Source organism: Musca autumnalis, unplaced genomic scaffold, assembly GCF_047663935.1.
Source record: "Musca autumnalis isolate F117 unplaced genomic scaffold, ASM4766393v1 scaffold_3, whole genome shotgun sequence".
NCBI lineage: Eukaryota > Metazoa > Arthropoda > Insecta > Diptera > Muscidae > Musca > Musca autumnalis.
The window spans coordinates 203238165-203264297 of NW_027411866.1; the positions used below are offsets into that span (position 1 = coordinate 203238165).

General features: G+C 37.2%; 1 protein-coding gene across 2 annotated transcripts in view; it reads left to right on the forward strand.

The window, feature by feature from the left end:
* The window catches only part of LOC141398723 (uncharacterized), a 55951-nt gene extending 30389 nt beyond the window's left edge, over nucleotides 1-25562 (forward strand). Inside the window, exons 3-5 of one of the 2 annotated variants that reach the window (XM_073976317.1) lie at nucleotides 10773-10968; nucleotides 11038-11283; nucleotides 24311-25562. In XM_073976317.1, the coding sequence (XP_073832418.1) occupies nucleotides 10884-10968; nucleotides 11038-11283; nucleotides 24311-25440 (1461 nt within the window). In that variant the 5' untranslated portion in view covers nucleotides 10773-10883 and the 3' untranslated portion in view covers nucleotides 25441-25562. Of the gene's footprint in view, nucleotides 1-10720; nucleotides 10969-11037; nucleotides 11284-24310 lie in introns of both variants that reach the window. The other variant, XM_073976318.1, reaches the window with a different exon arrangement.
* Nucleotides 25563-26133: the final 571 nt, after the last annotated feature.

The window sequence follows — 26133 nt, forward strand, 5'->3', positions numbered from 1 at the left end:
CATTTCAGTATATTTTCAGATTTTTTTGACTAAAGGTTTCAGAAATATCGCGCCTTGAAAAAGACAAATTCTATAAAAAATATATGCAAAGAAATACTCATAATAGATCAACCTTGAATCGGACAGTGGATCAACCTTGAATCGAGAGAGAGAGAGAGAGTAATTTATTTGGAGCAACCAATGACTTCAATAAACGTGGATTTTTTAAAGATTTTTTGGAAGAACCAAAGACCTCAATAAACGTGGATTTTTTTAAAGATTTTTTTGGAGCAAACAAAGACCGCAATAAACGTGGATTTTTTAAACATTTTTTGAGCAACCAAAGACCTCAATAAACGTGGATTTTTTAGAGATTTTTTGGAGCAACCAAAGACCCCAATAAACGTGGATTTCTTAAAGATTTTTTGAGCAACAAAAGACCTTAATAAATGTGGATTTTTTAAAGATTTTTTGGAGCAACCAAAGACCTCAATAAACGTGGATTTTTTAAACATTTTTTGAGCAACCAAAGACCTCAATAAACATGGTTTTTTTAAAGATTTTTTCGACCTCAATAAACGTGGATTTTTTAAACATTTTTTGAGCAACCAAAGACCTCAATAAACATGGTTTTTTTTAAAGATTTTTTCGACCTCAATAAACGTGGATTTTTTAAACATTTTTTGAGCAACCAAAGACCTCAATAAACATGGTTTTTTTAAAGATTTTTTCGACCTCAATAAACGTGGATTTTTTAAAGATTTTTTGGACCTCAATAAAAGTGGATTTTTTAAAGATTTTTTGGACCTCAATAAACGTGGATTTTTTAAAGATTTTTTAGACCTCAATAAATGTGGATTTTTTAAAGATTTTTTGGACCTCAATAAACGTGGATTTTTTAAAGATTTTTTAGACCTCAATAAATGTGGATTTTTTAAAGATTTTTTGGACCTCAATAAACGTGGATTTTTTAAAGATTTTTTGGACCTCAATAAACGTGGATTTTTTAATGATTTTTTGGACCTCAATAAACGTGGATTTTTTAAAGATTTTTTGGACCTCAATAAACGTGGATTTTTTAAAGATTTTTTAGACCTCAATAAATGTGGATTTTTTAAAGATTTTTTGGACCTCAATAAACGTGGATTTTTTAATGATTTTTTGGACCTCAATAAACGTGGATTTTTTAATGATTTTTTGGAACTCAATAAACGTAGATTTTTTAAAGATTTTTTGGAACTCAATAAACGTAGATTTTTTAAAGATTTTTTGGACCTCAATAAAAGTGGATTTTTTAAAGATTTTTTGGACCTCAATAAACGTGGATTTTTTAACGATTTTTTAGACCTCAATAAATGTGGATTTTTTAAAGATTTTTTGGACCTCAATAAAAGTGGATTTTTTAAAGATTTTTTAGACCTCAATAAATGTGGATTTTTTAAAGATTTTTTGGACCTCAATAAACGTGGATTTTTTAAAGATTTTTTGGACCTCAATAAACGTGGATTTTTTAAAGATTTTTTGGACCTCAATAAACGTGGATTTTTTAAAGATTTTTTGGACCTCAATAAACGTGGATTTTTCAATGATTTTTTGGACCTCAATAAACGTGGATTTTTTAAAGATTTTTTGGACCTCAATAAACGTGGATTTTTTAATGATTTTTTGGACCTCAATAAACGTGGATTTTTTAAAGATTTTTTGGACCTCAATAAACGTGGATTTTTTAATGATTTTTTGGACCTCAATAAACGTGGATTTTTTAATGATTTTTTGGAACTCAATAAACGTAGATTTTTTAAAGATTTTTTGGAACTCAATAAACGTAGATTTTTTAAAGATTTTTTGGACCTCAATAAAAGTGGATTTTTTAAAGATTTTTTGGACCTCAATAAACGTGGATTTTTTAACGATTTTTTAGACCTCAATAAATGTGGATTTTTTAAAGATTTTTTGGACCTCAATAAAAGTGGATTTTTTAAAGATTTTTTAGACCTCAATAAATGTGGATTTTTTAAAGATTTTTTGGACCTCAATAAACGTGGATTTTTTAAAGATTTTTTGGACCTCAATAAACGTGGATTTTTTAATGATTTTTTGGACCTCAATAAACGTGGATTTTTTAAAGATTTTTTGGACCTCCATAAACGTAGATTTTTTAAAGATTTTTTGGACCTCAATAAAAGTGGATTTTTTAAAGATTTTTTGGACCTCAATAAACGTGGATTTTTTAAAGATTTTTTAGACCTCAATAAATGTGGATTTTTTAAAGATTTTTTGGACCTCAATAAACGTGGATTTTTTAAAGATTTCTTGGACCTCAATAAACGTGGATTTTTTAAAGATTTCTTGGACCTCAATAAACGTGGATTTTTTAAAGATTTTTTGGACCTCAATAAACGTGGATTTTTTAAAGATTTTTGGACCTCAATAAACGTGGATTTTTTAAAGATTTTTTGGACCTCAATAAACGTGGATTTTTTAATGATTTTTTGGACCTCAATAAACGTGGATTTTTTAATGATTTTTTGGAACTCAATAAACGTAGATTTTTTAATGATTTTTTGGAACTCAATAAACGTAGATTTTTTAAAGATTTTTTGGAACTCAATAAACGTAGATTTTTGAAAGATTTTTTGGAACTCAATAAACGTGGATTTTTTAAAGATTTTTTGCACCTCAATAAACGTGGATTTTTTAAAGATTTTTTGCACCTCAATAAACGTGGATTTTTTAAAGATTTTTTGCACCTCAATAAACGTGGATTTTTTAAAGATTTTTTGCACCTCAATAAACTTGGATTTTTTTAAAGATTTTTTGCACCTCAATAAACGTGGATTTTTAAAGATTTTTTGCACCTCAATAAACGTGGATTTTTAAAAATTTTTTGCACCTCAATAAACGTGGATTTTTTAAAGATTTTTTGCACCTCAATAAACGTGGTTTTTTTAAAGATTTTTTGCACCTCAATAAACTTGGATTTTTTAAAGATTTTTTGCACCTCAATAAACGTGGATTTTTAAAGATTTTTTGCACCTCAATAAACGTGGATTTTTAAAGATTTTTTGCACCTCAATAAACGTGGATTTTTTAAAGATTTTTTGCACCTCAATAAACATGGATTTTTTAAAGATTTTTTGCACCTCAATAAACGTGGATTTTTTAAAGATTTTTTGCACCTTAATAAACGTGGATTTTTTTTAAAGGTTTTTTGGACCTCAATAAACGTGGATTTTTTTAAGATTTTTTGCACCTCAATAAACGTGGATTTTTTTAAGATTTTTTGCACCTCAATAAACGTTGATTTTTTTAAGATTTTTTGCACCTCAATAAACGTGGTTTTTTTAAAGATTGTTTGCACCTCAATAAACGTGGATTTTTTTAAAGGTTTTTTGCACCTCAATAAACGTGGATTTTTTAAAGATTTTTTGCACCTCAATAAACGTGGATTTTTTGAAGATTTTTTGCACCTCAATAAACGTGGATTTTTTAAAGATTTTTTGGACCTCAAAAAACGTGGATTTTTAAAGATTTTTTGGACCTCAAAAAACGTGGATTTTTTTAAAGATTTTTTGGACCTCAAAAAACGTGGATTTTTTAAAGATTTTTTGGACCTCAAAAAACGTGGATTTTTTTTTAAAGATTTTTTGGACCTCAAAAAACGTGGATTTTTAAAAGATTTTTTGGAGCAACCAAGGACCTCAAAGAACGTGGATTTTTTTAAGATTTGTTGGACCTCAATAAACGAGGATTTTTTAAAGATTTTTTGGACCTCAATAAACGTGGATTTTTTAAAAAAATTTTGGAGCAACCAAAGACCTCAACAAACGTGGATTTTTTACAGATTTTTTGGAGCAACCAAAGACCTCAATAAACGTGGATTTTTTAAAGGTTTTTTGGAGCATCCAAAGACCTCAATAAACGTGGATTTTTAAAGGTTTTTTGGAGCTTGCACAGACCTCAATAAACGTGGATTTTTTAAAGATTTTTTGGAGCAACCAAAGACCTCAATAAACGTGGATTTTTAAAGATATTTGGAACAACCAAAGACCTCACCTGAATTGTTAAAAATATTTTTTCGAGCAACTAACACCTCAGTAAACGTGGATTTTTTAAAAAAAAATTTGGAGCAACCAAAGACCTCAAAAACGTGAATGTTATTCTTTAAAAATCCACGTTATGGGAAAGCTAATTGACTTAGTTTTAAAGAGTTCAGCAATCGCCGCTTTAGAGACCTGTCCAAGCCTTCTGATGTTCGGGTAGCGGATATGACGTCGAGGGACATAATCACAGCTGCAGCCATACGCCATATACCTACTGATCGAATAACAGAAGTTATACGAAATTTCCCAGCTGTTGTGGCGGGAATAGCAGAGCCAGGGAGCTGACACTGGAACTTAACAGTTGGTCGGTGAAAATAAGCGGAACAGGCCAAAGCATCTTAGAAATTGTTGCATCGAAGCCCGTAAAGTCACTCTCGAACCCTGGTAAGAAGGGAGATAGGACCTCATTCACGACGTTACGCTGACTGATCTGCCGAGGAGGCACCAGCACAATTTCAAATGGGTGATGTTGCAAATGCCATTGGGAAGGCGAAATCATCCAAAGCTTTGGGTCCTGATGGAATCTAATGCTTAAACAGCTGGATGTGCCGGGAGTCGATTATCTCACTTGTTCTTAACCTCTCGCTAGCCATACACATCGTTCCCGAAGTCTGGAAAATGGGCAGGGTGGTCCCGCTACTGAAGTCCGGCAAATGTGAATCGTACTGACCGATTTCCTTTTGTCGCCGCAGCAAAGAGTAAACCGCGTTATAGAACAGTGATGGTGGCGCTTTATTTATCGAAAGCCTTTGCTACTTTCAAGCATTCCACGCTGTTTAAGGAAATCGAGCCGACAATCCTCCGGATAAGTTTGAAACGTTGGATAATCAATTATATGTGTGGACGCCAGTCGTACGTGGAAATCAGAAACAAGAAGTCCAAGTCTCGTAGCGTAAAACAGGGAGTTCCCTAAGGTAAGGCGATATCTCCAGAACTCTTTAACCTCCATCTCTCCTGTATTTCGCCCCTTCCAGACGACATTGAGGTCGTAACGTATGCGGATGATTGTACGATATTGAAGTCAGGTACCTTCCCTGTAGTGGAATTCTGTAACTAATTTTTCGAGTTATCGACAAATGTCGGTAAAATTAAAAAGCTTTTAATTTGGGAAATTAAGTCCCAATTTACATTAGGCGAGTTTACTTGCGGCAATTGTCAGTTTGTAGGTGAGAGAGGGTGCTGAGAGGCAAAGGGTTACCATATGCCTCACCTCTCTCTCCTACAAAATAACAATTGCCGCAAGTAAACTCGCCCAATGTAAAGTGGGACTAACGAAATTTATAGGTACGTTAACAACTAAAATAAAGCTGTCGCTAACTCATACCGATAGAAACAGTGTTGTCAACATTTATTGATACTTTTTATTCATAATGTTGCGTTTTAATTTTACCGATTTTTGTCGGTAACTCAAAAAATGAGTTACAGAATTCCACTACTGATGTCATTTGTGAAAGGCTGAACTTCTATTTGACTGATCTTACCACCTTTTTCAGCGCTAGGAATATTCAAATATCCGCCACTAAATCTTCACCACATGGACTGCAGAGGTGAGTACTGAGTTGAATGTCATGGTCGATGGTACGTAGCATAATTCCGACTACAAACAACCCAATAATTCTTGGGGTCACATTCGACAGCATTTTCATATCGTACGCACATGCCACAGTTATCTGCGACAAGCTGAGATGAAGGAACTTGCCGGTCCTCAAGTACCTAGCCGGCAGCACTTGGGGTGCAGATAAAGAAATCTTGTGACAACATAAAACGCGATAGGTCGGTCTGTGGTAAGCTATGCGGCGGCAGTTTGCTGCGCGAATATAAGTGTAAAGCGGTGGAAAAATATTCAAACATGTCAAAACGCCGCCCTGAGCTGCAATATCTTGCCTTCTTATGTCTTCAGTGGCCCATCTACATGAGAAGACAAAGAATCTTCCAGTTCAGCAACACAATGGCATGCTTTCGACGCAGTACCGTATATCGTCGGGTGTTATCGTATATCGCAACGTCCGAATTCCTATAGCGTAAGCATAGGTGGCACCGCGGAAAACATCTACCAAGTATGCGGCACAGGCCCGCACGACACACTGCAACTTTTCAACTGCCCTGCTAAGCCAACTCAACTAACTCCAGTATATCTGTGGCTACATGCCATCAAAACAGCCACATTCCTAGAACTGTAGATAGACCCAGATCCAGATAAAGGAGGAAAACAAGCATATCAAATACAGGTGCAACAGCAAAAACAACCTTTTCGAGAACATATAGAAGAACTCACTCCATCCGTGTTTGAAACGTTGAATAATCAAGGACGTGTGTCGACGACCCGTAGAGTAAAACTGGGACTTCCCCACGGCGGGGTTATATCTCCGGAACTTTTTAATCTGTACTTTTCTGATATTAGGTATATGATAGGTTTGAGTATGCGCTGCCATCTAATAGTATAGATGACTGCTTTACTCGGGATCCGTTGGTCCATTCTGTTCATCCTAGGTAGGTTGCAGATGATGAAGGTAGTGTAAGGATGTGAAGATAATGATATGGTGAGATAATGATGAGTTTATGATGCGTATCAGGTGAATATGTAGGGGTTGATGGTGTGGTAAGATTAGGGAGTGGCGATGAAGATGTGCATCGATGGCCAATTGATGAACTGGAAGTGGAAAGAAGAGAATTGGGATAGAATTATGTTAGTTAGGAACCTTGCCAAGCCAAGATAGGTGCTTGGCAAAGTTGAGTAGGACAATGGAATCTATGTTAGATCGGAAGGTCAGAGTCCATATCTATCCAGTTTACGGTGTCTCCTTGTTTGCAACATGGGACATCTGCAGAGTTAATGTTCGACAGTCTCTATCTCCTCCGCATCTTCACAAAGTCTGCAGTAGTCAATGCCACTGTCATCCCATTTCGAAATTAGGGATCTCACTCTGCAGTGACCTGTTATAAGTCCCACCGCGATTTTTATCCTTAATTTAACAAGTGAGAGGGGGAGGTCGTTCTACGACGAGAAACCACAGGCCAGATTGCTTTAGATACCTTGCAACCAGATTGCAATGTAATAGCACATTGATGGCCGTGTAGTTTCATCAACCGAAAGGTCGATAGACTTAGAGTCACCTCGAGCTAGTTCATCTGCTACCTCGTTTGCCATTATGTTACTATGACCCGGAAACCAAAAACATAGCAGTTGACGTCTGATATTACATAACCAGACGGCATAAACATTGTAATGTGTGCGGATGATTGGATGATCATGGCGTCAGGCCATATTGTTGATGATATTGTGATATGTAAAATTATGTCTGAGAAATATAAAAAAATATTCGCTGTCAAATCCACTGCCACACTGTTCACCACCAGAAGGCTGACATGTGGTTCGCCTTGAACATATTGGTCGATAATGTCCTAATACCGACCAATAACTATTCCAAGATATTGTGTGTAACGTTCGATAGCATGTTTAAGTCGCAAGCCAAGGTATCAGAAGTAGGAACAAGGTGCTCAAGTCGCTGGCCGGCAGCACTTGGGATTCTGATGAATAAACCTTGCCTACATTTTATAAAGCACTTGGGCGGTGTGTGGTAAGCTATGCGGCACCAGTGTGGTGCGGTGGAAGAATGTTCAAACCGACTAGAATGCTGAGGACTGCAACAAGGCACCAGTGTACCATATTAAGGAGGAGACGAACTTTTTACCGGTACATCAGCGCAACAAGGTGTTGTCGGTGTCGGTACCTGCTTGGGTATTACCACAGTGAGCATCTCTTTCACAATCTTGTGGCCCCAGGCACTTCAGTATAAATTAACATAATCTAGAGGGAGGTCCAAAAGCACAAGCCAGAACCTTTAAATCAACGTGCCTATCAGACAGGCCTGAAAAGTATTTACACTGATACAGTTACGCAGCCAGTACTAAGGCACAGTGTGAATGTCATACTCGGGGACCACCCCCATCCAATACAGCAGAAGAACGTCAGTTGCCAAGGCAAACAAGAGTGGTTTTAGCCAAATTAAGATACAGACGATAGGTTAGGTTAGGTTTAAGGATGCGCAGCTATCTAGTAGAATAGGTGACTGCTCCACTCGGAGACCGTTGGTCCATTGTATTCATCCTGTGTAGGCTATTGCTGAAGAATTAAATATGATGTACGAGATGTGTTGTTGATAATTTAAAGATGATAGAGATGAGAGAGTCTTGATGTAGTTTTATGAGATGAGGATGATAGGGTAGAGGTGATGAGATGATGGTGAGTGTAGGAGATGTTGAGTTGATGGTGCAGCACAGACAGGATGGAGATGTAGAGATTGATGCCAAGGTATAGATGAGAATGTTCTGGAAGAGTGAAAAGAGTCTGATTATTATTGGTTTTTAAGGACCTTTGCCAAGGCATGATATATGTTTGGCAAAGTTGAGTAGGACGATGGGATCTATGTTAGACAGGATGGTCATAGTGTCTATGTCATATCTACTTAGTGTTCGGTATCTCCTTGTTTGCAACAAGGGGCACCTACAAAGCAGATGTTCGACAGTCTCTATCTCCTCCGCATCTTCACATAGTCTGCAGCAGTCAATGCCACTGTGGTCCCATTTTGACCTGTTATAAGTCCCACCGCGATTTTCATCCCTAACTTATCAAGTGGGAGGAGGGAAGCCGTTCTTCGACGAGAAACCACAGGCCAGATTGCCTTGGATGCCCTACAACCAGGTTTCAATAGCCATCTTCTATGTGCTCTCTCATTGAAGTTTGCCGTTGTAGTGGCACATCGGTGGCCGAACGGTTTCATCAACTGATAAGACGATAGACCTAGAGCCACCTAGAGCGAGTTCATCTGCTACCTCGTTTCCCATAATGTTGCTGTGACCCGAAACCCAACATAGCTTTACGATATGGTGTATATCATGCAGAGCTCTCCTACAATCAAGAATAGCTCTTGAATTTATGGTCCATGACTTGAGAGCCTTGAGGGCCGCTTAACTATCGACATATATAGTCACCGGTCCTGTAAGGCTGCCTTCAAGCCCTTTCACCAATTCACCTGCTTTCCTGCTAGCAAGAATATCCGCCTGAAAAACACTACAGTTATCGTCGAGCTTATATGAGTTTTTAATTAGGGGATTCTCGCAGTAGACGCCAGCGCCAGTACCTTCTTCCATCTTGGACCCGTCTGTGCAAAATTGCCAGACCGTCCAGAGGAGATATGCACTCATCCCATGCGTCTCTGCTTGGGAAGATACCGGTTAAGGAGTCAAACTTGAATGAGGTAGGCATATAATCGCTTACGCAACCATTGTCACCTAACTCAAGTCGACTATCAATTAGTTTTAGGACATTCGAGTGTCCAAAGTGTGAACCATGCCAACACCCTGACTCCCGGAGTCTAAAAGCAGTTCTCGCTGCCTGAAACTGGTTTAGGATATCCAAAGGTTGGAGATCCAGGATGACGTTTAAAGCAGATTTAGGATCCGGTAATCAGCAGTGACGCGATTCTTTGTACACTTGATAATTTGGAGAGTAACGCTTTGTTCCCAAGAGCTTGTCACCAGACCAGTCCACCATAGGTAAGTATGGTCAGGACCACGGTTACATACAGCTTTCCCCATGGGGTTCTTACAGGAGTAGAGTGCCATGAGTCCCTTCTTCGTTTGCTCCTCTACATTTCTTTTCCATGACAAGCGATGGTCCAGAATAGTGCCGAGGTATTTAGCTGCCGTAGAAAGTTCCAGGGCCACACCGTCCAGGACTGGAGGCTCGAAATTGGGAGTTTTGCGTTTCTTAGTGAATAGTACAAGCTCTGGCAGGAATTTGCCACTTATCAGTACAACCCCATCATCAGCATAGGCAACCACCGTGATCTTCAGCCGGTCGAAGCACACAAGTGTTTCATTTATTACCAAAAGCCATAGCAGGAGTGAGAGAAATCCTCCCTGCGGAGTGCCTCTGTTAACAGATTTCCTCACGGAACTCTCTCCTTTGCATGAGTTGATGATTCTACTTTTCAGCATCTCATCAATCCATTCCACAAGGATGGAGGAAATACCTGTGTTGCTGAGAGCATTGTGAATTGATTCAAGCTGCAGGTTATTGAAAGCCCCCAGTTCGTCTTGGACCAGAATTTATAGCACACATGCCATGTATGTGGAAAAAATTGAGGAAGTTTACATCTTTGAACATGAACATGGTATTCAGACAGCTTTAAATAGCGGCACGGTTGGAAATGTATTATTAGTTCATCTTATCGAACAGATGTTCTGTGTCGGGTCCATAAGTGAGTCATCTAAATCTCAGCCCTTTATGTCGTTACAAAAGACTAGGCTACTTTTATTATTACTATTATTTTTTTTTTTGCGGCGTATCACGTCATGTAAAGAACCCTTAAAGTGAATCATTGTTTTAGCATCAATTCACGAGTTCTTACTGTATCGTCTTGCTTCCGTCTGTGCTGTGTGATTGTAATTAGATATCGAATCAGATTTTAATTATTGACTTGCATGTTCTTTGTTTTTTTTTGTTCGGTAGTATGGAAGGCAAAATATTATATCTTATCGATATGAATGAACAGAATTCTGAGCGAAATATTTTCAGACCCTACTTCAAAACCTAAGAAAAGAAGAATCTCTGCAATTGATTCTCTTTTTTGCAGTAGTAAATCATTGATTGTTCTCGGTATGTGTGTCTTTTTATCTCGCTTGAAGATGATTCAATTATTTCTATGGTCTCGGAAGCCAATACCATTTTTAATGAAAATAGAAAACACCATTAAAATTATACTCAGTAATGGTGTTTCAGTACGATTTTAACCACAAATGAGAAAGGAAAAAATTCTCGGATCGAATTGTGTGTGGCGAAACGTTCAAAAAGCAGATATGTATTTTTTCTGTGATTTCTTAAGTAAGTTTTTATTTATATTTGGAAATTCTGCTTTTTTGGAAATCTCTAATTGCCTTTTTTTGTTTGCAGTTTTTGGTTGTCTCTTTGCCAGTGGCTTCCATTATGGTTACTATTGTAAATATACCTATATCTATGATAATCTGTGGAATCATTGGTTCTCACTTGCGGGCATTGCGTTGTGTCTGATTCTATCGATTGGTTGGTGTCTGAGAAAATATAAAAAGCGAAAATATCTTTTTGAAAATTTCTATGTCATATTCTATGGATTGATATGCAGCATCATTAGTGCAGTATTTCTATTAACAGAAAATGTTGGTGAGTATATTTCATTGAGATTGATTGGTAATTTATTATAGACATTTTCTTTTGGAGCGTTCATTGATCTTTGCTTTAGATTTTGAGTCGCAATGAGGTTTTAGCGTTTGCATTTTTAAAGGATAAACTTGCTTTGCACTTGTTCATATTTTAAATGTGTGAAGCAAATAATGTTTTTAATCGTTTGGGTGTGGGTGATCTCCTAAATTCGGTTGCATATTCTGCTGGTAAAACTTCTTTCTTATCAAAGGAATTTTTTATTTAGTCACATTTTGCGGCATATGGAGTTGCAAAACAATACTCAGTACCCTAAATAATGCCTATGACATCATTGCCGCAACATAAGAAAGCGATACACTACTAATCTCTTGGAAAATAGCTGATAAAAATACCAAACGAATGAGTAAACTCTAAAACAAGAATATGAAGTTATATTTATTCCCATATAGGACAAGATATTAAGTCGCAAAACATTGTTTCGGACACCTATTTCATGCAGCAACATTCGATAGCGCAATTATAGCGGGTAGTTGTCCCAATATTTAGGGCCACTTCTCCTTATATTTCTCGGACTAAAGTTTTTATTTTTTTTGGGTGACGTAGGGGATGGAAGATACCAAGGAACGGTCCTGACCGGTTTTAACATGGCAAAGCCCAGGATTTATCTTGGTCCCTCTTTCATCCCAAGTGGACACTGACCTCCCCGTGGTGTCACCTGGGGAACTGCCTTTAACACCCGTTAAAGGTAGTGAGCTAACATGTGCCGCGCGTTCACCCATAAGAACGTTAAAAACTTGGGTTTGGGCGTCGGGTTAGTAACCCTCCCCTAGAAAAAACAGCCTACTATGAAAAAACGAAAGAAAAAAAAAACAAACCCCTCTAAAGTTGACGAACCCCGCAAACGTTTTAAGGACCATGATCTGCGAATCTGCACCTGGAATGTTCGCACTCTTTATAGAGAAGGTGCAGTCTTCGCATTGGCAGACGTACTTGAAAAGTACAAGACCGATATTACTGCCATACAGGAAATACGATGGATTGGGAAAGGCGTCACAACAACACCTAAAGGTGACGCACTGTATTATAGCTGCCATGACGTAAAGCATGAGTTTGGTTGTGGATTCGTAGTTAGTCGGAGACTAAAACATCTTGTATCCAGCTTCACTCCAGTGAATGAAAGACTTGCTGCAATTCGAATAAAAGCTAAATTCTTCAACATCAGCTTTATCTGCGCTCATGCTCCCACTGAAGAAAAGGATGAACAGACCAAAGATATATTTTACGAGCGCTTAGAAGAAACATATGACCGTTGCCCTGCCCATGACATTAAAATCATTCTAGGCGATTTTAATGCCAAAATTGGAAAGGAGAATATCTTTGGCCCAACAGTCGGGAAATTCAGTCTCCACAGTGAAACATCTGACAATGGTATGAGACTGATAGACTTTGCAGCTGCAAAAAACATGGTAGTTAGCAGTACCAGATTTAATCATCTCGATATTCATAAGGGCACCTGGCTGTCTCCAGATCAGAAAACAAGAAACCAAATTGATCATGTTGTGATAGATGGAAGACATTCATCGAGCGTGTTGGATGTACGATCGTTCCGAGGCGCAAACATTGATTCGGACCACTACCTTGTTGCAGCAAAGGTACGCACCCGCTTAAACGTAGCAAACAAAGTACGAACAGACACAACACGAAAGTTAGACATCGGTAAGCTGCAATCACAACAGATAGCCACAGCATATTCCACTCAACTAGCCCAATTGCTTAATCAAAGCCCTCCTCATCCCGATAACATATCAGCGCAATGGCAAAGCATTGCCCACTCCATGCAAACAGCCGCAAAATCCATACTTGGATACCAGACACCTCCACCAAGGAATCCATGGTATGATGAGGAGTGTCGTGCTGCCACCGAAGAGAAAAATGCGGCATATAAGGCTACTTTACAATCCGTAGCAACGCGTAGCGCACGAGAGAGATACAGGGAGAAAAGGAGAGAGGAGAAACGTCTTTTCCGCAGGAAAAAGAGAGAGATGGAAAAGCGGGAGTGTGAAAAAATCGAGATGTACAGGAGCCAGAATGAAGTCCGAAAATTCTACCAAAGAGTCAAGCATCAAACTGATGGCTTTGGTACAGGCACATCCTCCTGTAGAGACCAGCAAGGTAATTTGGTAACTGATACAGATAGTGTACTCAGGATATGGAAAGAACATTTTTCAAATCTGTTGGTATCCAATAGCAGCGAAGACGACGAAGATACCACAGTCCCAATCCCAGAAGATGGTATTGAATGTATACCGCCCAGCCAAGATGAGGTAAAGACAGCAATAAATCGGCTGAAGAATAATAAGGCAGCAGGGGCCGATGGCTTACCAGCCGAGCTGTTCAAAACCGGAGGCGACACGCTGATAAGGTGTATTCATCAGCTAGTTAGCACCATCTGGCAGGAAGAACGAGTACCCGACGATTGGAACCTGAGTATCCTGTGCCCCGTCCACAAGATCGTGTCAGGGATATTGTGCGAACGACTAAAGCCAATGGTCAACGAGATTATTGGACCATACCAATGCGGATTTAGACCTGGCAAGTCCACCATTGACCAGATATTTACCCTGCGGCAAATCCTGGAGAAGACCCAAGAGATGCAGATCGACACCTACCACCTTTTTGTCGATTATAAAGCAGCCTTCGACAGTCCGCTGCGCTCAAAGGTATTCCAAGCCATGTCTGAATTTGGTATTCCCGCAAAGCTCATCCAGCTTTGTAAAATGACTTTAACTGACACGAGGTCCTCAGTTAAAATAGGAAAGAACCTCTCCGAAGAGTTTGTTACCAAAAGAGGTTTCAGACAAGGAGACAGCCTTTCGTGTGACCTCTTCAACATCCTGCTAGAAAAGGTTATACGAGAGGCAAACGTCAAAAGAAGTGGCACAATCTACACCAACAGTCACATGTTACTTGCTTATGCTGATGATATAGACATCATGGGTCGATCAGTAAAAGAAGTAACTGATACCTTTATAAAGGTCGAAGGAGAATCTGCTAAAGTGGGTCTGGCGGTAAACGGTGAGAAGACCAAGTTGATGGTGTCGACGCGCAATGCGTCCATTGAGCTCGGACCGACTGTGGAAGTTGGTTCCTATAATATTGAGGTAGTAAAAGACTTCGTCTACCTCGGCACCTCCGTCAACACAACAAACGACATCAGTTGTGAAATAAAAAGAAGAATTGTATTGGCCAACAGATGCTACTTTGGATTAAGTAAGCAGTTTAAAAACAAAGCCACATCTCGTCAAACAAAAATAACGCTCTACAAAACACTGATACTACCCGTGCTGATGTATGGCTCCGAAGCCTGGGTACTTGCGCAAGCAGACATGGCAGTGCTTGGTGTGTTTGAGAGAAAAATTCTTCGAAAGATCTACGGACCAATCTGCGTTGACGGTGAATATCGACGTCGCATGAACCACGAGCTGTATCTGCTATACAACGACATCAATATTGTTAAACGTATCGAGATGCAGCGATTGCGTTGGCTAGGCCATATCATAAGAATGAGCGATGATGAACCCGCTAAAAAGGCGTATGAATACATGCCACATGGCGGTGCACGCAGAATTGGCAGGCCAAGGAATAGATGGCGCAAACAAGTGGATGATGAGATGACAAGGCGCGGTATTCCAGTGTGCAAAGCAACAAATAGAGAGGAATGGAGATCTCTTCTTAGTTCGGCCTATAGAACAAATGTTCTGTAATGGGCCAGCTAAAACGTAAAACGTAAAGTTTTTATTTTTATACTTTTATACTTTATATTTTATACTAGTAGTAGACCCCGGTCCGCATTGCTGGCCCGTCGAAATGAGTTTTAATGGCAGCATTTTATGAATTTTATGCTTGACAATTCAAAAATAGGTATTTTCTACCTTATTTCTTCGGTCCATTATCAAACCGAGGAGTATTTTAAATTTATTAACTGATTTGTCTGTAACTTTTCCTTTCTCTTACGGATTTTTCGCCCATCGATGCTGTTTAGGATTTATTATCGTCCATGTCCCCATGTCTTTATCCTTAATCGATCTTATTATAAAAGTTAAAAATTGGTAAAGTCGAATTCTCCCGCTTATTTAGACTTATATGTTTTAGTTTTTCATAACTGATAGACCGTTGAACCTCACCATTTATGGAAATTTGTTAATATAGCGTTTTCCTTGGTCGGAGGCGAAAATTAATTCACAAGCCGATGCACTCATATAATAATAATTGTTCCACAAATATCCCAGATGGGACAAGGGAGACTTCTCTCATATGAATGAGTGCACCCCGATTCATATTAGCTCAATGATATGGGACCTACTGTTTATTGTCGAGTCCAAACGGCGTGTCCTAAGACACCACTCGTAGAGAGGTTTTACAAGGCTGACATAATCAGGAAATGTAGCCAACATCACTGAGGGGTATTTTGCCACCGTTGAAAATTTGATGTTGCCTGGCCTAGGAATCGAACCCTCGACCTTTAGCGTGCAAGGCGGGTGTGCATACCATTGCACCACGGTAGCACCCACGATGCACTCATAAGTTTAGCAAATATAGCGATTAAAAAAGCCCCGGAAATTCGTCTATAAATAAAGGGCATTTTGGACCACGGGGCATTACTGAACATTTTCTGAAAATTGCATCAATTTAGGTTCAGTAGTTTTAAAAAAATAATGTATTGAAAATAGTGGGCGTGGTCATTAGTTTTAAATATATAACATACTAGCTGAACCCGGTGCGCTTCGCTAACCCGAATAAGGTAAAATATATTTTGATGCCATGGTAGAACAAACCAGGTAAAGTAAATACTACAACAAATACAACTCAACAACAACCACATAGAAATTTGTTTTTGTTTGTAAACGTTAGTGTCATCGTACATGTAAACAAAATAAGGAAATGTCTATAAATTACTGGAATTTAAAAAACTAATAATTTTTAACATTTGATTGAATATTTTGAAAAGCATGAATGAAAACTCGATAGATTTTCAACATGAATGTTTCCATATCATTCCACTAAATGCATAATTTTTCGCAGAAAGTAGAATTCTTGCAGAAATGTTTGGGGTTGCTGGTAATTAATTGAAAAAAGAGAAGCTGTTTCAATCGTTTGCTTTTGAAAACAAAAAAGCATATGTTTATTAGGGCTTTATTCTTTTCAAGTTTAACAAAATACCACACATATTAACAAATATAGTACCGCCTCTATAAGCGGTGTTTTAGTGTGCGGCATGTCGTTCGGACCTGGAGGAGGTTACATGTCAATGATGTGAAGGAGTCTTTATGGGAAATGGTTTTTTCCGAATGATATATTTTTTTCTCAAAAAATATATGTCCTTAAATGTACATCGAAATAGAAATAAATGTATAAAATGTCATACGGAATTTGACACTAGCACTACAGCCAGGTTCAGTCAGCTGGGTATTGCTGCTACCTTTTCTTGTTCTACCATGTTTTGATACATTTATTTTAGGCCAATTTTCGTCACACATTCCGACTTTCATTAAAATTGGGTATATATAGCGTGTTTGGTGCATCAAATACATGAAATCTGACGAAAATACATATATGGGAGCTATATCCAAATCTGATCCGATTTCAATAAAATTTGGCAAGTTTATTTCTAGGCCCAATTCCGTCACACATTCCAAATTTCATTGAAATTGGACATACATAGCATGTTTAGTGCAAAAAATAAATGAAATCGGCCAAAAAAAAATATATGGTAGCTATATCCAAATCTCAAAAGATTTCAATATAATTTGGAAAATTTATTTCTAGACCAAATTCCTTCACACATCCAAAATTTGGAGACATTATCTGTTACTATTCTATAGATATAGCGTTTAAAAGAATGGAGTGTGAAAGGTACCCCACCTCCTCCGAAATTCATAAGTTGTACATAACAACGGCAAACCTTGAGCTTCTGCTGCAAATTTCAGGGAAATTGGTTCAGTAGTATTGGAGATATTGGAGATATTTTAACAAGTAAGAACGGTGTTAAGTTCGGTCGGGCCGAACTTGTTATACCCTCCACCACAAATTGTATTGAAGTAAAATGGAATAATTAGTTTCCTTTCGTGTATGAAGAAGACTTAATACTAAATTTCAGCAATTTCGGTAAAACAATGTGAGGCACCGTTCTATGGGGACTATTTCAAAACGTCGATCTATACCGACAAATTTCTGACGAAAAGTGTTTAGACTCAAAGAAGACTAAATACCAAATTTAAAAAAATACCGAAAATCAAGAAGTACGCTTCTATGGGGATATAGGAAGACGTGGACGTATACTGAAAATACTCTTCTGGAATATTTTATAACTCTTGGAAGACTAAATAACGAATTTCAGCCATTTCGGTGGGATATTAACGTCACAATCTTCAGTATTACGAAAATCGGGAGGTACCGTTCTAAGGGCGCTATATCGAAACGTGGACCTATACCGACGAATTTTAGTAGGAAATTGGGCAACATGAAAGCGTGGACCAGTACAGACAAATTTCTGGCGAACAGTTTTATATCACATTGAAGATTAAATACCAAATTTCAGCAATTTTGGTGGAATATTGAAGCCACAACCTTCAAAATACGGAATATCTGAGGTACCTTTCCATGGGGGCTATATGAAGGCGTGGACCTATACCGACAAATTTAAAGGGGAAGTTTGAGTACCCCCAACGAAGTCTAAATACCAAATTTCAGCCATTTCGGTGGAATATTGAGGCCACAACGTTCAAAATACCGAAAATCAGGAGGTACCGTTCTATGGGGGCTATGTGAAGGCGTGGACCGATACCGACAAAATTCTGGGGGAAAGTTTTGTACCCCTAAAGAAGACTACGTACCAAATTTCAACCATTTTGGTAGGATAATGAAGCTAAAACCTTAAAAATACCGAAAATCGGGGGTACCGTTCTATGGGGGCTATATCAAAACGTGGACCGCAAGTAATAAAAACTTCTGTACCAAATATTGACTCTCTATCTTAAAAATTGCGAGCTAGACTACAAATCCTTGTATATATTTTTGCATATGCTTATTTTATGCAAATATCTAAAAATATGCACGATATGCAAACAATTCTGGGCCTAGTTCATTTTGTTTTTTGATAAAACGAGTTTCTGTCTAATCAGATTTTCTCTACGACCATCCTAACCTATGACGAACATTTCAAAGAAAGAATTATAGAAATCGGTCCAGTCGTTCTCAACTGATGCCATTACCAAGGAACGACATTTGATTTTTATACCCTCAGCATTTATGCTAACGAAGGTATATACACTTTCATACGGGCAAAATGTGCCTCATCGAAATAATGGTTTTAGACCCCAAGTATGTTTGGAGGAAAAGTGTTGAAGATGGGTCATATCGGTCCACTCCTTCAGGAACCTCCCACACAAAAGTTCGAAAATGTTCGGGAAATTTGTGCGCACGATAACTCTTGAAGGGAGTAACCGATTTGGTCCATATTTCGCACATCGTAAAATGTCAACCAGATTTAGATGAGGTTCCAATATGGACTCAATCACTCCACTCCTTCGGGTACCTCCCACACATAATTTCGGAAAAGTTCAGTTTAGGACATGTTCCCCAATCGCTTTAATTTTTGTTGTAGAAACTTGTATTCACTACCCCCTATACGACGGTACAAGTTTCATCGGGGGCAAGTCCATACTTCCTGAGAAAATAGCCTGAAGATTACTCTCGAACGGATCTGCCGATTAGGTCCAAAATTTGGCCTTAGTAATATTTTGTCCAAACATAGTTTATGTTCGAAGATAAGCCATATCGGTCCACTCCTTCGGGTACCTCCCACACAAAATTTCGGATAACTTCCCTTGAAGACCTGCTATTGAATCACTTTGATTTTTGTTGAAGCAACTTGCATTCGCTGCCTCAATTACGATGGTAAAAGTTTTTTTCAGGGGCAAGTCCATACTTCTTGAGAAAACAGCCGAAGGGTGTAAAAACCCTCTATGGCACCCACCATATGTAGTGGCTGGAGATCCACTTCCATAATGGTCTATGTCTATAAAGTCCTTTAAGTATATCCTCCGCAAAACTTTTGATCTTTAATCGCTTCATACACCCAAAATTTTTCAAAACCCCCTAAATACATACGTTTTTGGAAAAAAAATGTTTCAATATACACAGGCTGAGGGTATATCTCTGTCGGCATAGCCGACTGATACTTTTTTACTTGTTATTTATATACATAGATTTTATATTATATATTTTATATGTTATATTTCACATATTATATTTTATGTTTTAAAATGTATATTTTATATTCTATAATTTATATTTTATATTATACATTTTATGTTTTATATTTTATAGTTTATTTTTTAAATGTTATATTTAATTTTTTTTTTATTTTGTATTTCGTATTTTATATTTTGTATTTTATACTTTATATTTTAAATTTTATATTCTATTTGTTTTTTCAAAATAGTCTGGCTTAATCCCATTATTGTTGTTTTAATATTTTAAAACAACTATTTTATTAGTGGAAAAGATTTGGCATTGTTCGCCAAGGGGTAAGGCAGGGAATACTATAGTTTCGATCCACGCCACTGGATCTCATCAGTTCCCTTGTTTCTTGTTTGTGGATATTCTCCACCGAAGTTATTTTTCAATAACTTCTTCAACAAGAAACTTTTTATACCCAAACATCAATCGTCAGCTCGAAGTATAAAGGTAAGCAAAGAAAAAAGTTCAATGAGAAGTTTTTCCTTGGCAACCTCATACAACTCCGACGAATTGCAAACGCTATCCCAATAAAAAAACGCCACAATGGTTCATTTTATATTCTACTAGCAAAATGCCCGCTACTTCGTATGCGGAAAAGGAATAATATACAAATCAACAATATTTAATATGGAGAACACTGAAAATTTTGATGTACTAATACCTATTTGTATTGATATTAAATTTCTTTCAAGTACCGCTCGTAAACGTTCTATTCGAATTTCAAAAAAAAAAAAACCTCTACAATTCAACAGCGGCCTACATTTTAAATTCCAGTTCATGTTTTATTAGAACGGTATGGGTATTTTGAAAATGTTATCCATATTTTCCAACCGATTTTTGGAATTTGTGATATCAAAATGTGGAAAACCATTATTCAGAAGATGTTACCCTATATAACAATTTTTGAGACATTTTATTTTAGCCCTTTTTTTCAGGATGTAAAAACCCTTCTTGTAAAACATTAGCCGCATAAATCTGCCTTTTCAAATGAACTTACTATAACGTTCAGAATAGACAACAAAGATACAAAAATTTATTGAAAGGCACGTTTGACTTTTTGACTTCACTACATTATTTAGAAACCGAATTCGTGTTAACCTAGAAACAATAGTAATTTTTAAAATCTAGGACCTTAGCTCAAATGTTACAGTTTTAGTTCTACTTGTTCACCCAATGTCAATGGTATTACATGTAGAAACCTTTCATACATTAAAGGCGGATTTAAATAAACATTCTGATCCAATCTTAACAGTTATCCTCATAACAAATTTTATTTATCGATTCACCCAATACCAGTGGTTCAATATTTAGTATTTTTTAATACTTCTAGTACACTTATTGTACGACCATCTCTAACAATAAAACTGACAAATCAATAATATATCAGAATTTCACTTCTATTCCTTAGCCCAATACCAAATTTACTGCAATTTTGTACTTTTCACGCACTAATGATATAATTCCATCTTAATTGCTTCACCCAACGTCAAATTTAATAGCATTTAGTACATTTCGTATTTCTCAATAAATCACCCTGCCCTCAGCCTAATTTTAGAATTTGTATGCATTTCAAATAATCCATATCTAAACACCAACACAATCCCTCATACAACAATTCGAAATTCCACCTATGTATATCCCTTCATGCAACACCAAGCTGGTACCAAATTTAGTACTGATAGTATGTATAAGTTTCAAAAATTACTTCCTTTTATTCAAAACTATATCCCAACCGCGATTTAGTATTTTTCGTATACATAAGTATGAATTTCACAAAACTTCCTCTCTATCTCCACTGTAAACGTCAACTGCTATACTAATACTGATATTCACAATTTTAGCTCTACCCCTATACGCATTAACAATTTGGACCAAATTCTGTGCCATTTAGTAACTTTTGTACACTTATTGTACGTATATCCACAACAACATCCATATCTCAACCCTACACACCAACAGCGGCTTAATACTAAATTTCCGAATTCCACCTCTATTCATAATACCATTAATACTTTTCGTATGAAAGTACGAATTTCAATAACTATCTCCAACAGTAATTGGGAATTTCAGGATTCCGCCTCTATCCGTCCACCCATATTTAAATCGTACTAAATTTATCGTTCACCCAAATAGAAATTGTACCAAATTTAGTACCATTTAGTACTTTCCGTCCCCATAAGTACGAATTTCCAAAACTACCTCAATGCTACACTTCATAAGTAATCTTAATTATAAATTTCACGATTCCAGCTCTATCTGTTCACCCAAATCCAAAAATGTTTATTACTTTCCGTAAACTTAAGTACGAATTTCCGAACCTACCTCTATCCTACACTCCATAAGTAATCTTAACTCCAAAACTCCACCTATATTTAAATTGTACCAAATTTAGTACCATTTAGTACTTTCCGTACCCATAAGTACGAATTTCCAAGACTAAGTCAATCCTACAGCCCAACGTTGCCCAAAATCCAAATTGTACCAACTTTAGTAGTTATCGTACCCATAAGAACGAATTTCCAAAGCTTCCTTAATCCTACACTCCAACAGTAACCTTAACTCGAAATTTCAGGATTCCAGCTGTATCCGTCCACCCAAATATAAATTGTACCAACTTTAATACATTTAGTACTTTTCGTACCCATAAGTATGAATTTCCAAAACTACCTCAAATATAAATTGTACCAAATTTAGTACCATTTAGTACTTTCCGTACCCATAAGTACGAATTTCCAAGACTAAGTCAATCCTACAGTCCACCAGTAATCTTAATTCCAAATTTCAGGATTCCAGCTCTATTCATTCCCCAAACTCCAAATTGTACCAAATTTAGTACTTTTCGTAACCATAAGTACGAATTTCCAAAACTTCCTCAATCCTACACTCCAACAGTAACCTTAACTCGAAATATCAGGATTCCAGCTCTATCCGTCCACCTAAATTTAATTTGTACCAATTAGTACTTTCCGTACCCATAAGTACGAATTTCCAAGACTAAGTCAATCCTACAGTCCATCAGTAATCTTAATTCTAAATTTCAGGACTCCAGCTCTATTCGTTCCCCATAATCCAAATTGTACCAAATTTAGTACTTTTCGTAACCTTAAGTTAGAATTTCCAAAACTTGCTCAATCCTACACACCAATAGTAATCTTAAATCAAAATTTCATGATTCCAGCTCCATCCGTTCAACTAAATTTAAATTGTACCAAATTTAGTACCATTTAGTACTTTCCGTACCCATAAGTACGAATTTCCAAGACTAAGTCAATCCTACAGTAATCTTAATTCCAAATTTCAGGATTCCAGCTCTATTCGTTCCCAAAATCCAAATTGTACCAAATTTAGTACTTTTCGTAACCATAAGTACGAATTTCCAAAACTACCTTAATCCTACACTCCATCAGTAATCTTAATTCCAAATTTCAGGATTCCAACTCTATCCGTTCACCCAAATACAAATTGTACCAAATTTAGTACATTTAGTACTTTCCGTTCCCATAAGTACGAATTCCCAAAACTTCCTCAATCCTACACTCCAACAGTAACCTTAATTTGAAATTTTAGGATTCCAACTCTATCCTTTCACCCAAATATAAATTGTACCAACTTTAGTACATTTAGTACTTTTCGTACCCATAAGTATGAATTTCCAAAACTACCTTAATCCTACACTCCATCAGTAAACTTAATTCGAAATTTCAGGATTCCAACTCTATCCGTTCAACTAAATTTAAATTGTACCAAATTTAGTACCATTTAGTACTTTCCGTACCCATAAGTATAAATTTCCAAAACTAACTCAATCCTACACTCCAAAAGTAATTAAATTCCAAATTTCAGGATTCCAGCTCTATCCGTTCACCCAAATCCTATTTGTACCAAATTTAGTACCGTTTACTACTTTTCGTACCCATAGGTAAGAATTTCCAAAACTACCTCAATCCTTCACTCCATCAGTAATCTTAATTCCAAATTTCAGGTTTCCATGTCTATCTAAATCCAAATTGTACCAAATTTGGTACCATTTAGTACTTTTCGTACACATAGGTATGCATTTCCAAAAGTACACCCATATCTCAATCGTACGCTTCAACGGTAATCTAAATTCCAAACTTCAGCTCTATCCGTTCACCCAAATCCAAATTGTACCAAATTTAGTACCATTTAGTACTACTCGTACACATAAGTACGAACTTCCAAAATCATTTCCTTATATCAACACCACTTCCCAACCTTGATTTCCATACCAAATATGAACATTGTAGCTATATCCGCTCAAAATATACAATTGGTACCAAATTTAGTAACTTTTCGTACACTTATAGGTCGAATTTCCAAAAACCTTTTGGTACATCTTTCTAAATCTCCATCAGTTACCCTCATTCCAAATTTCAGAATTCTAGCTCTTCCCGTTTGCCTAATACAAAGGGTACCATATTTAGTACCTTTTAGTACTTTTCGTACCCTTCTAGGTCGAATTTCCAAAAACCCAGCCTTATCTCACCCCTACACGCCGACAGCAACCCACAGTCAAAATTTCAGCTTTCTAGCTTCAGCGGTTTCGTCTGGGCGATGATATGTCAGTCACTCACTCAGTCACTCACTCACTCACTCACTCACTAAGCTCTTTTATATATATAGATATTTTATGTTTTATATTTCATATTTTTTATAGTTTTTATTTTTACCTGTTTCTTTCATATTTCACATTCTTTGCTTTCAGATATTTCCTTCTATTTCATCTTCATATCGATGGTTATCATTTATTTGCCATGTTACAACTACATTAGTTTGCGTGTTGGAAGTGATGGTTGCCGGCCGGCTCGTATAGCCTTGGGAAATGCTATGTACTTTGCTGGTTTAACAGTGGGTTTTGTGTTGTTCGATGAATTACAGCCGAAAGTGGCGGGTTGGACAATATTTGGCATAAGTTTATTCTTCATTATTGGTATAATTACAAATGAATGCCTGCATCAATGCCGCTGTCAGGACTACAAAACTTCTTGTGATTTGGTTTTTAATCTACTCAATGAGGAAAAGCTGGTATTTGCTGAAAGAAAATCAATTACTGCCCTGTTTGTGGGTCGAGATGATTACTGTTTCAAACGTAACATGCAATGGTTTGTCGTGGGATTATCTGGACTTATTATTGCGGAGCGCTGCTTTTTCTTCTCATGGTCATATTTGGAGTTGATGCAAAGTGCCACAAGAGGCTATACCCGCGGCCAAGAACATCTCTATTTACCTTATCTTCTATACACTGGCGGATGTGTTTTGAGTTCCTTGCTTATGTTACGCTATAAACCGAAATTGATTTATCTTATGTTTGGTCTTATAAAAATTACCATATCTGCTGCCATTCTTGGGGTCTATTCGGATGGCCACACCGAGGATTGTTTCCTATTTTTATGTTTCTATTATATCAGTTTGGGAGTTTATTCCAGCATTGGCCTACAAATGTTACTGGAGGCGACACCTTTACTCTATACCGAATTGGCGGTGGGTATTGCATTTTGCATGGAACTTGGCATCATGGAGTTACTAAAATTTGAATCGAAAAATGATGATTATTGGTCGAGATTATGGATTATGACAACGGTGACAATATGTCTGACAGTGATTTGTATACCCTTGATCCAATTATATTTACCTAAATCGGTGGGTTTAATTGAAATACGAAATCGCCTCTTGGGTATCCATCGACAGCCGGTGAAGTCCTACGATAACCGTTTATGGAAAAATAATTTTTATCTACAAATGGAGATACCAACGAATGCGGTGAGCGTTGCCTTGGATAAGAATCGTGTCTTCCATCAGTATCCAGCAACCGAGGAGAAGAAAACGAAATTTTAGTTTTTAAGTTTTGTGTGATAAATTTTGCTCTATTAGGCATATTTTTATTCCCATTTATATACAGCTTTCAAAGATTTATATATAAATATATTTTAAACAATAAATGAAAAACGACATGTGAATACGTTGCAAAAATTACTTACTTACTTAGCTGGCCCATTACAGAACATTTGTTCCATAGACCGAACTAAGAAAAGATCTCCAATTCTCTCTGTTTTCCGCTTCGCTTTCTGGAATACCGCGCCTTTTCATTTCTTCGTCCACTTGTATGCTCCATCGAAGCTTAGGCTTGCCGATTCTGCGTGCACCGCCATGTGACATGTATTCATACGGCTTTTTAGCGGCTTCATCATCGCTCATTCTTATGATATGACCTAGCCAACACAATCGTTGCATCTCGATACGTTGTAACTATATTCATGTCTTTGTATAGCTGATATAGCTCGTGGTTCATACGACGTCTATATTCACCGTCAACGCAAATCGGCCCGCAGATCTTTCGAAGAATTTTCCTCTCAAACACACCAAGCACTGCCTTGACTGCTTGCGCAAGTACCCATGCTTCGGAGCCATACATTAGCACAGACAGTATCAGCGTTTTGTATAGTGTTATTTTTGTTTGACGAGTTGTGGCTTTGTTTTTGAAGTGCTTACTTAACCCAAAGTAGCATCTGTTGGCCAATACAATTATTC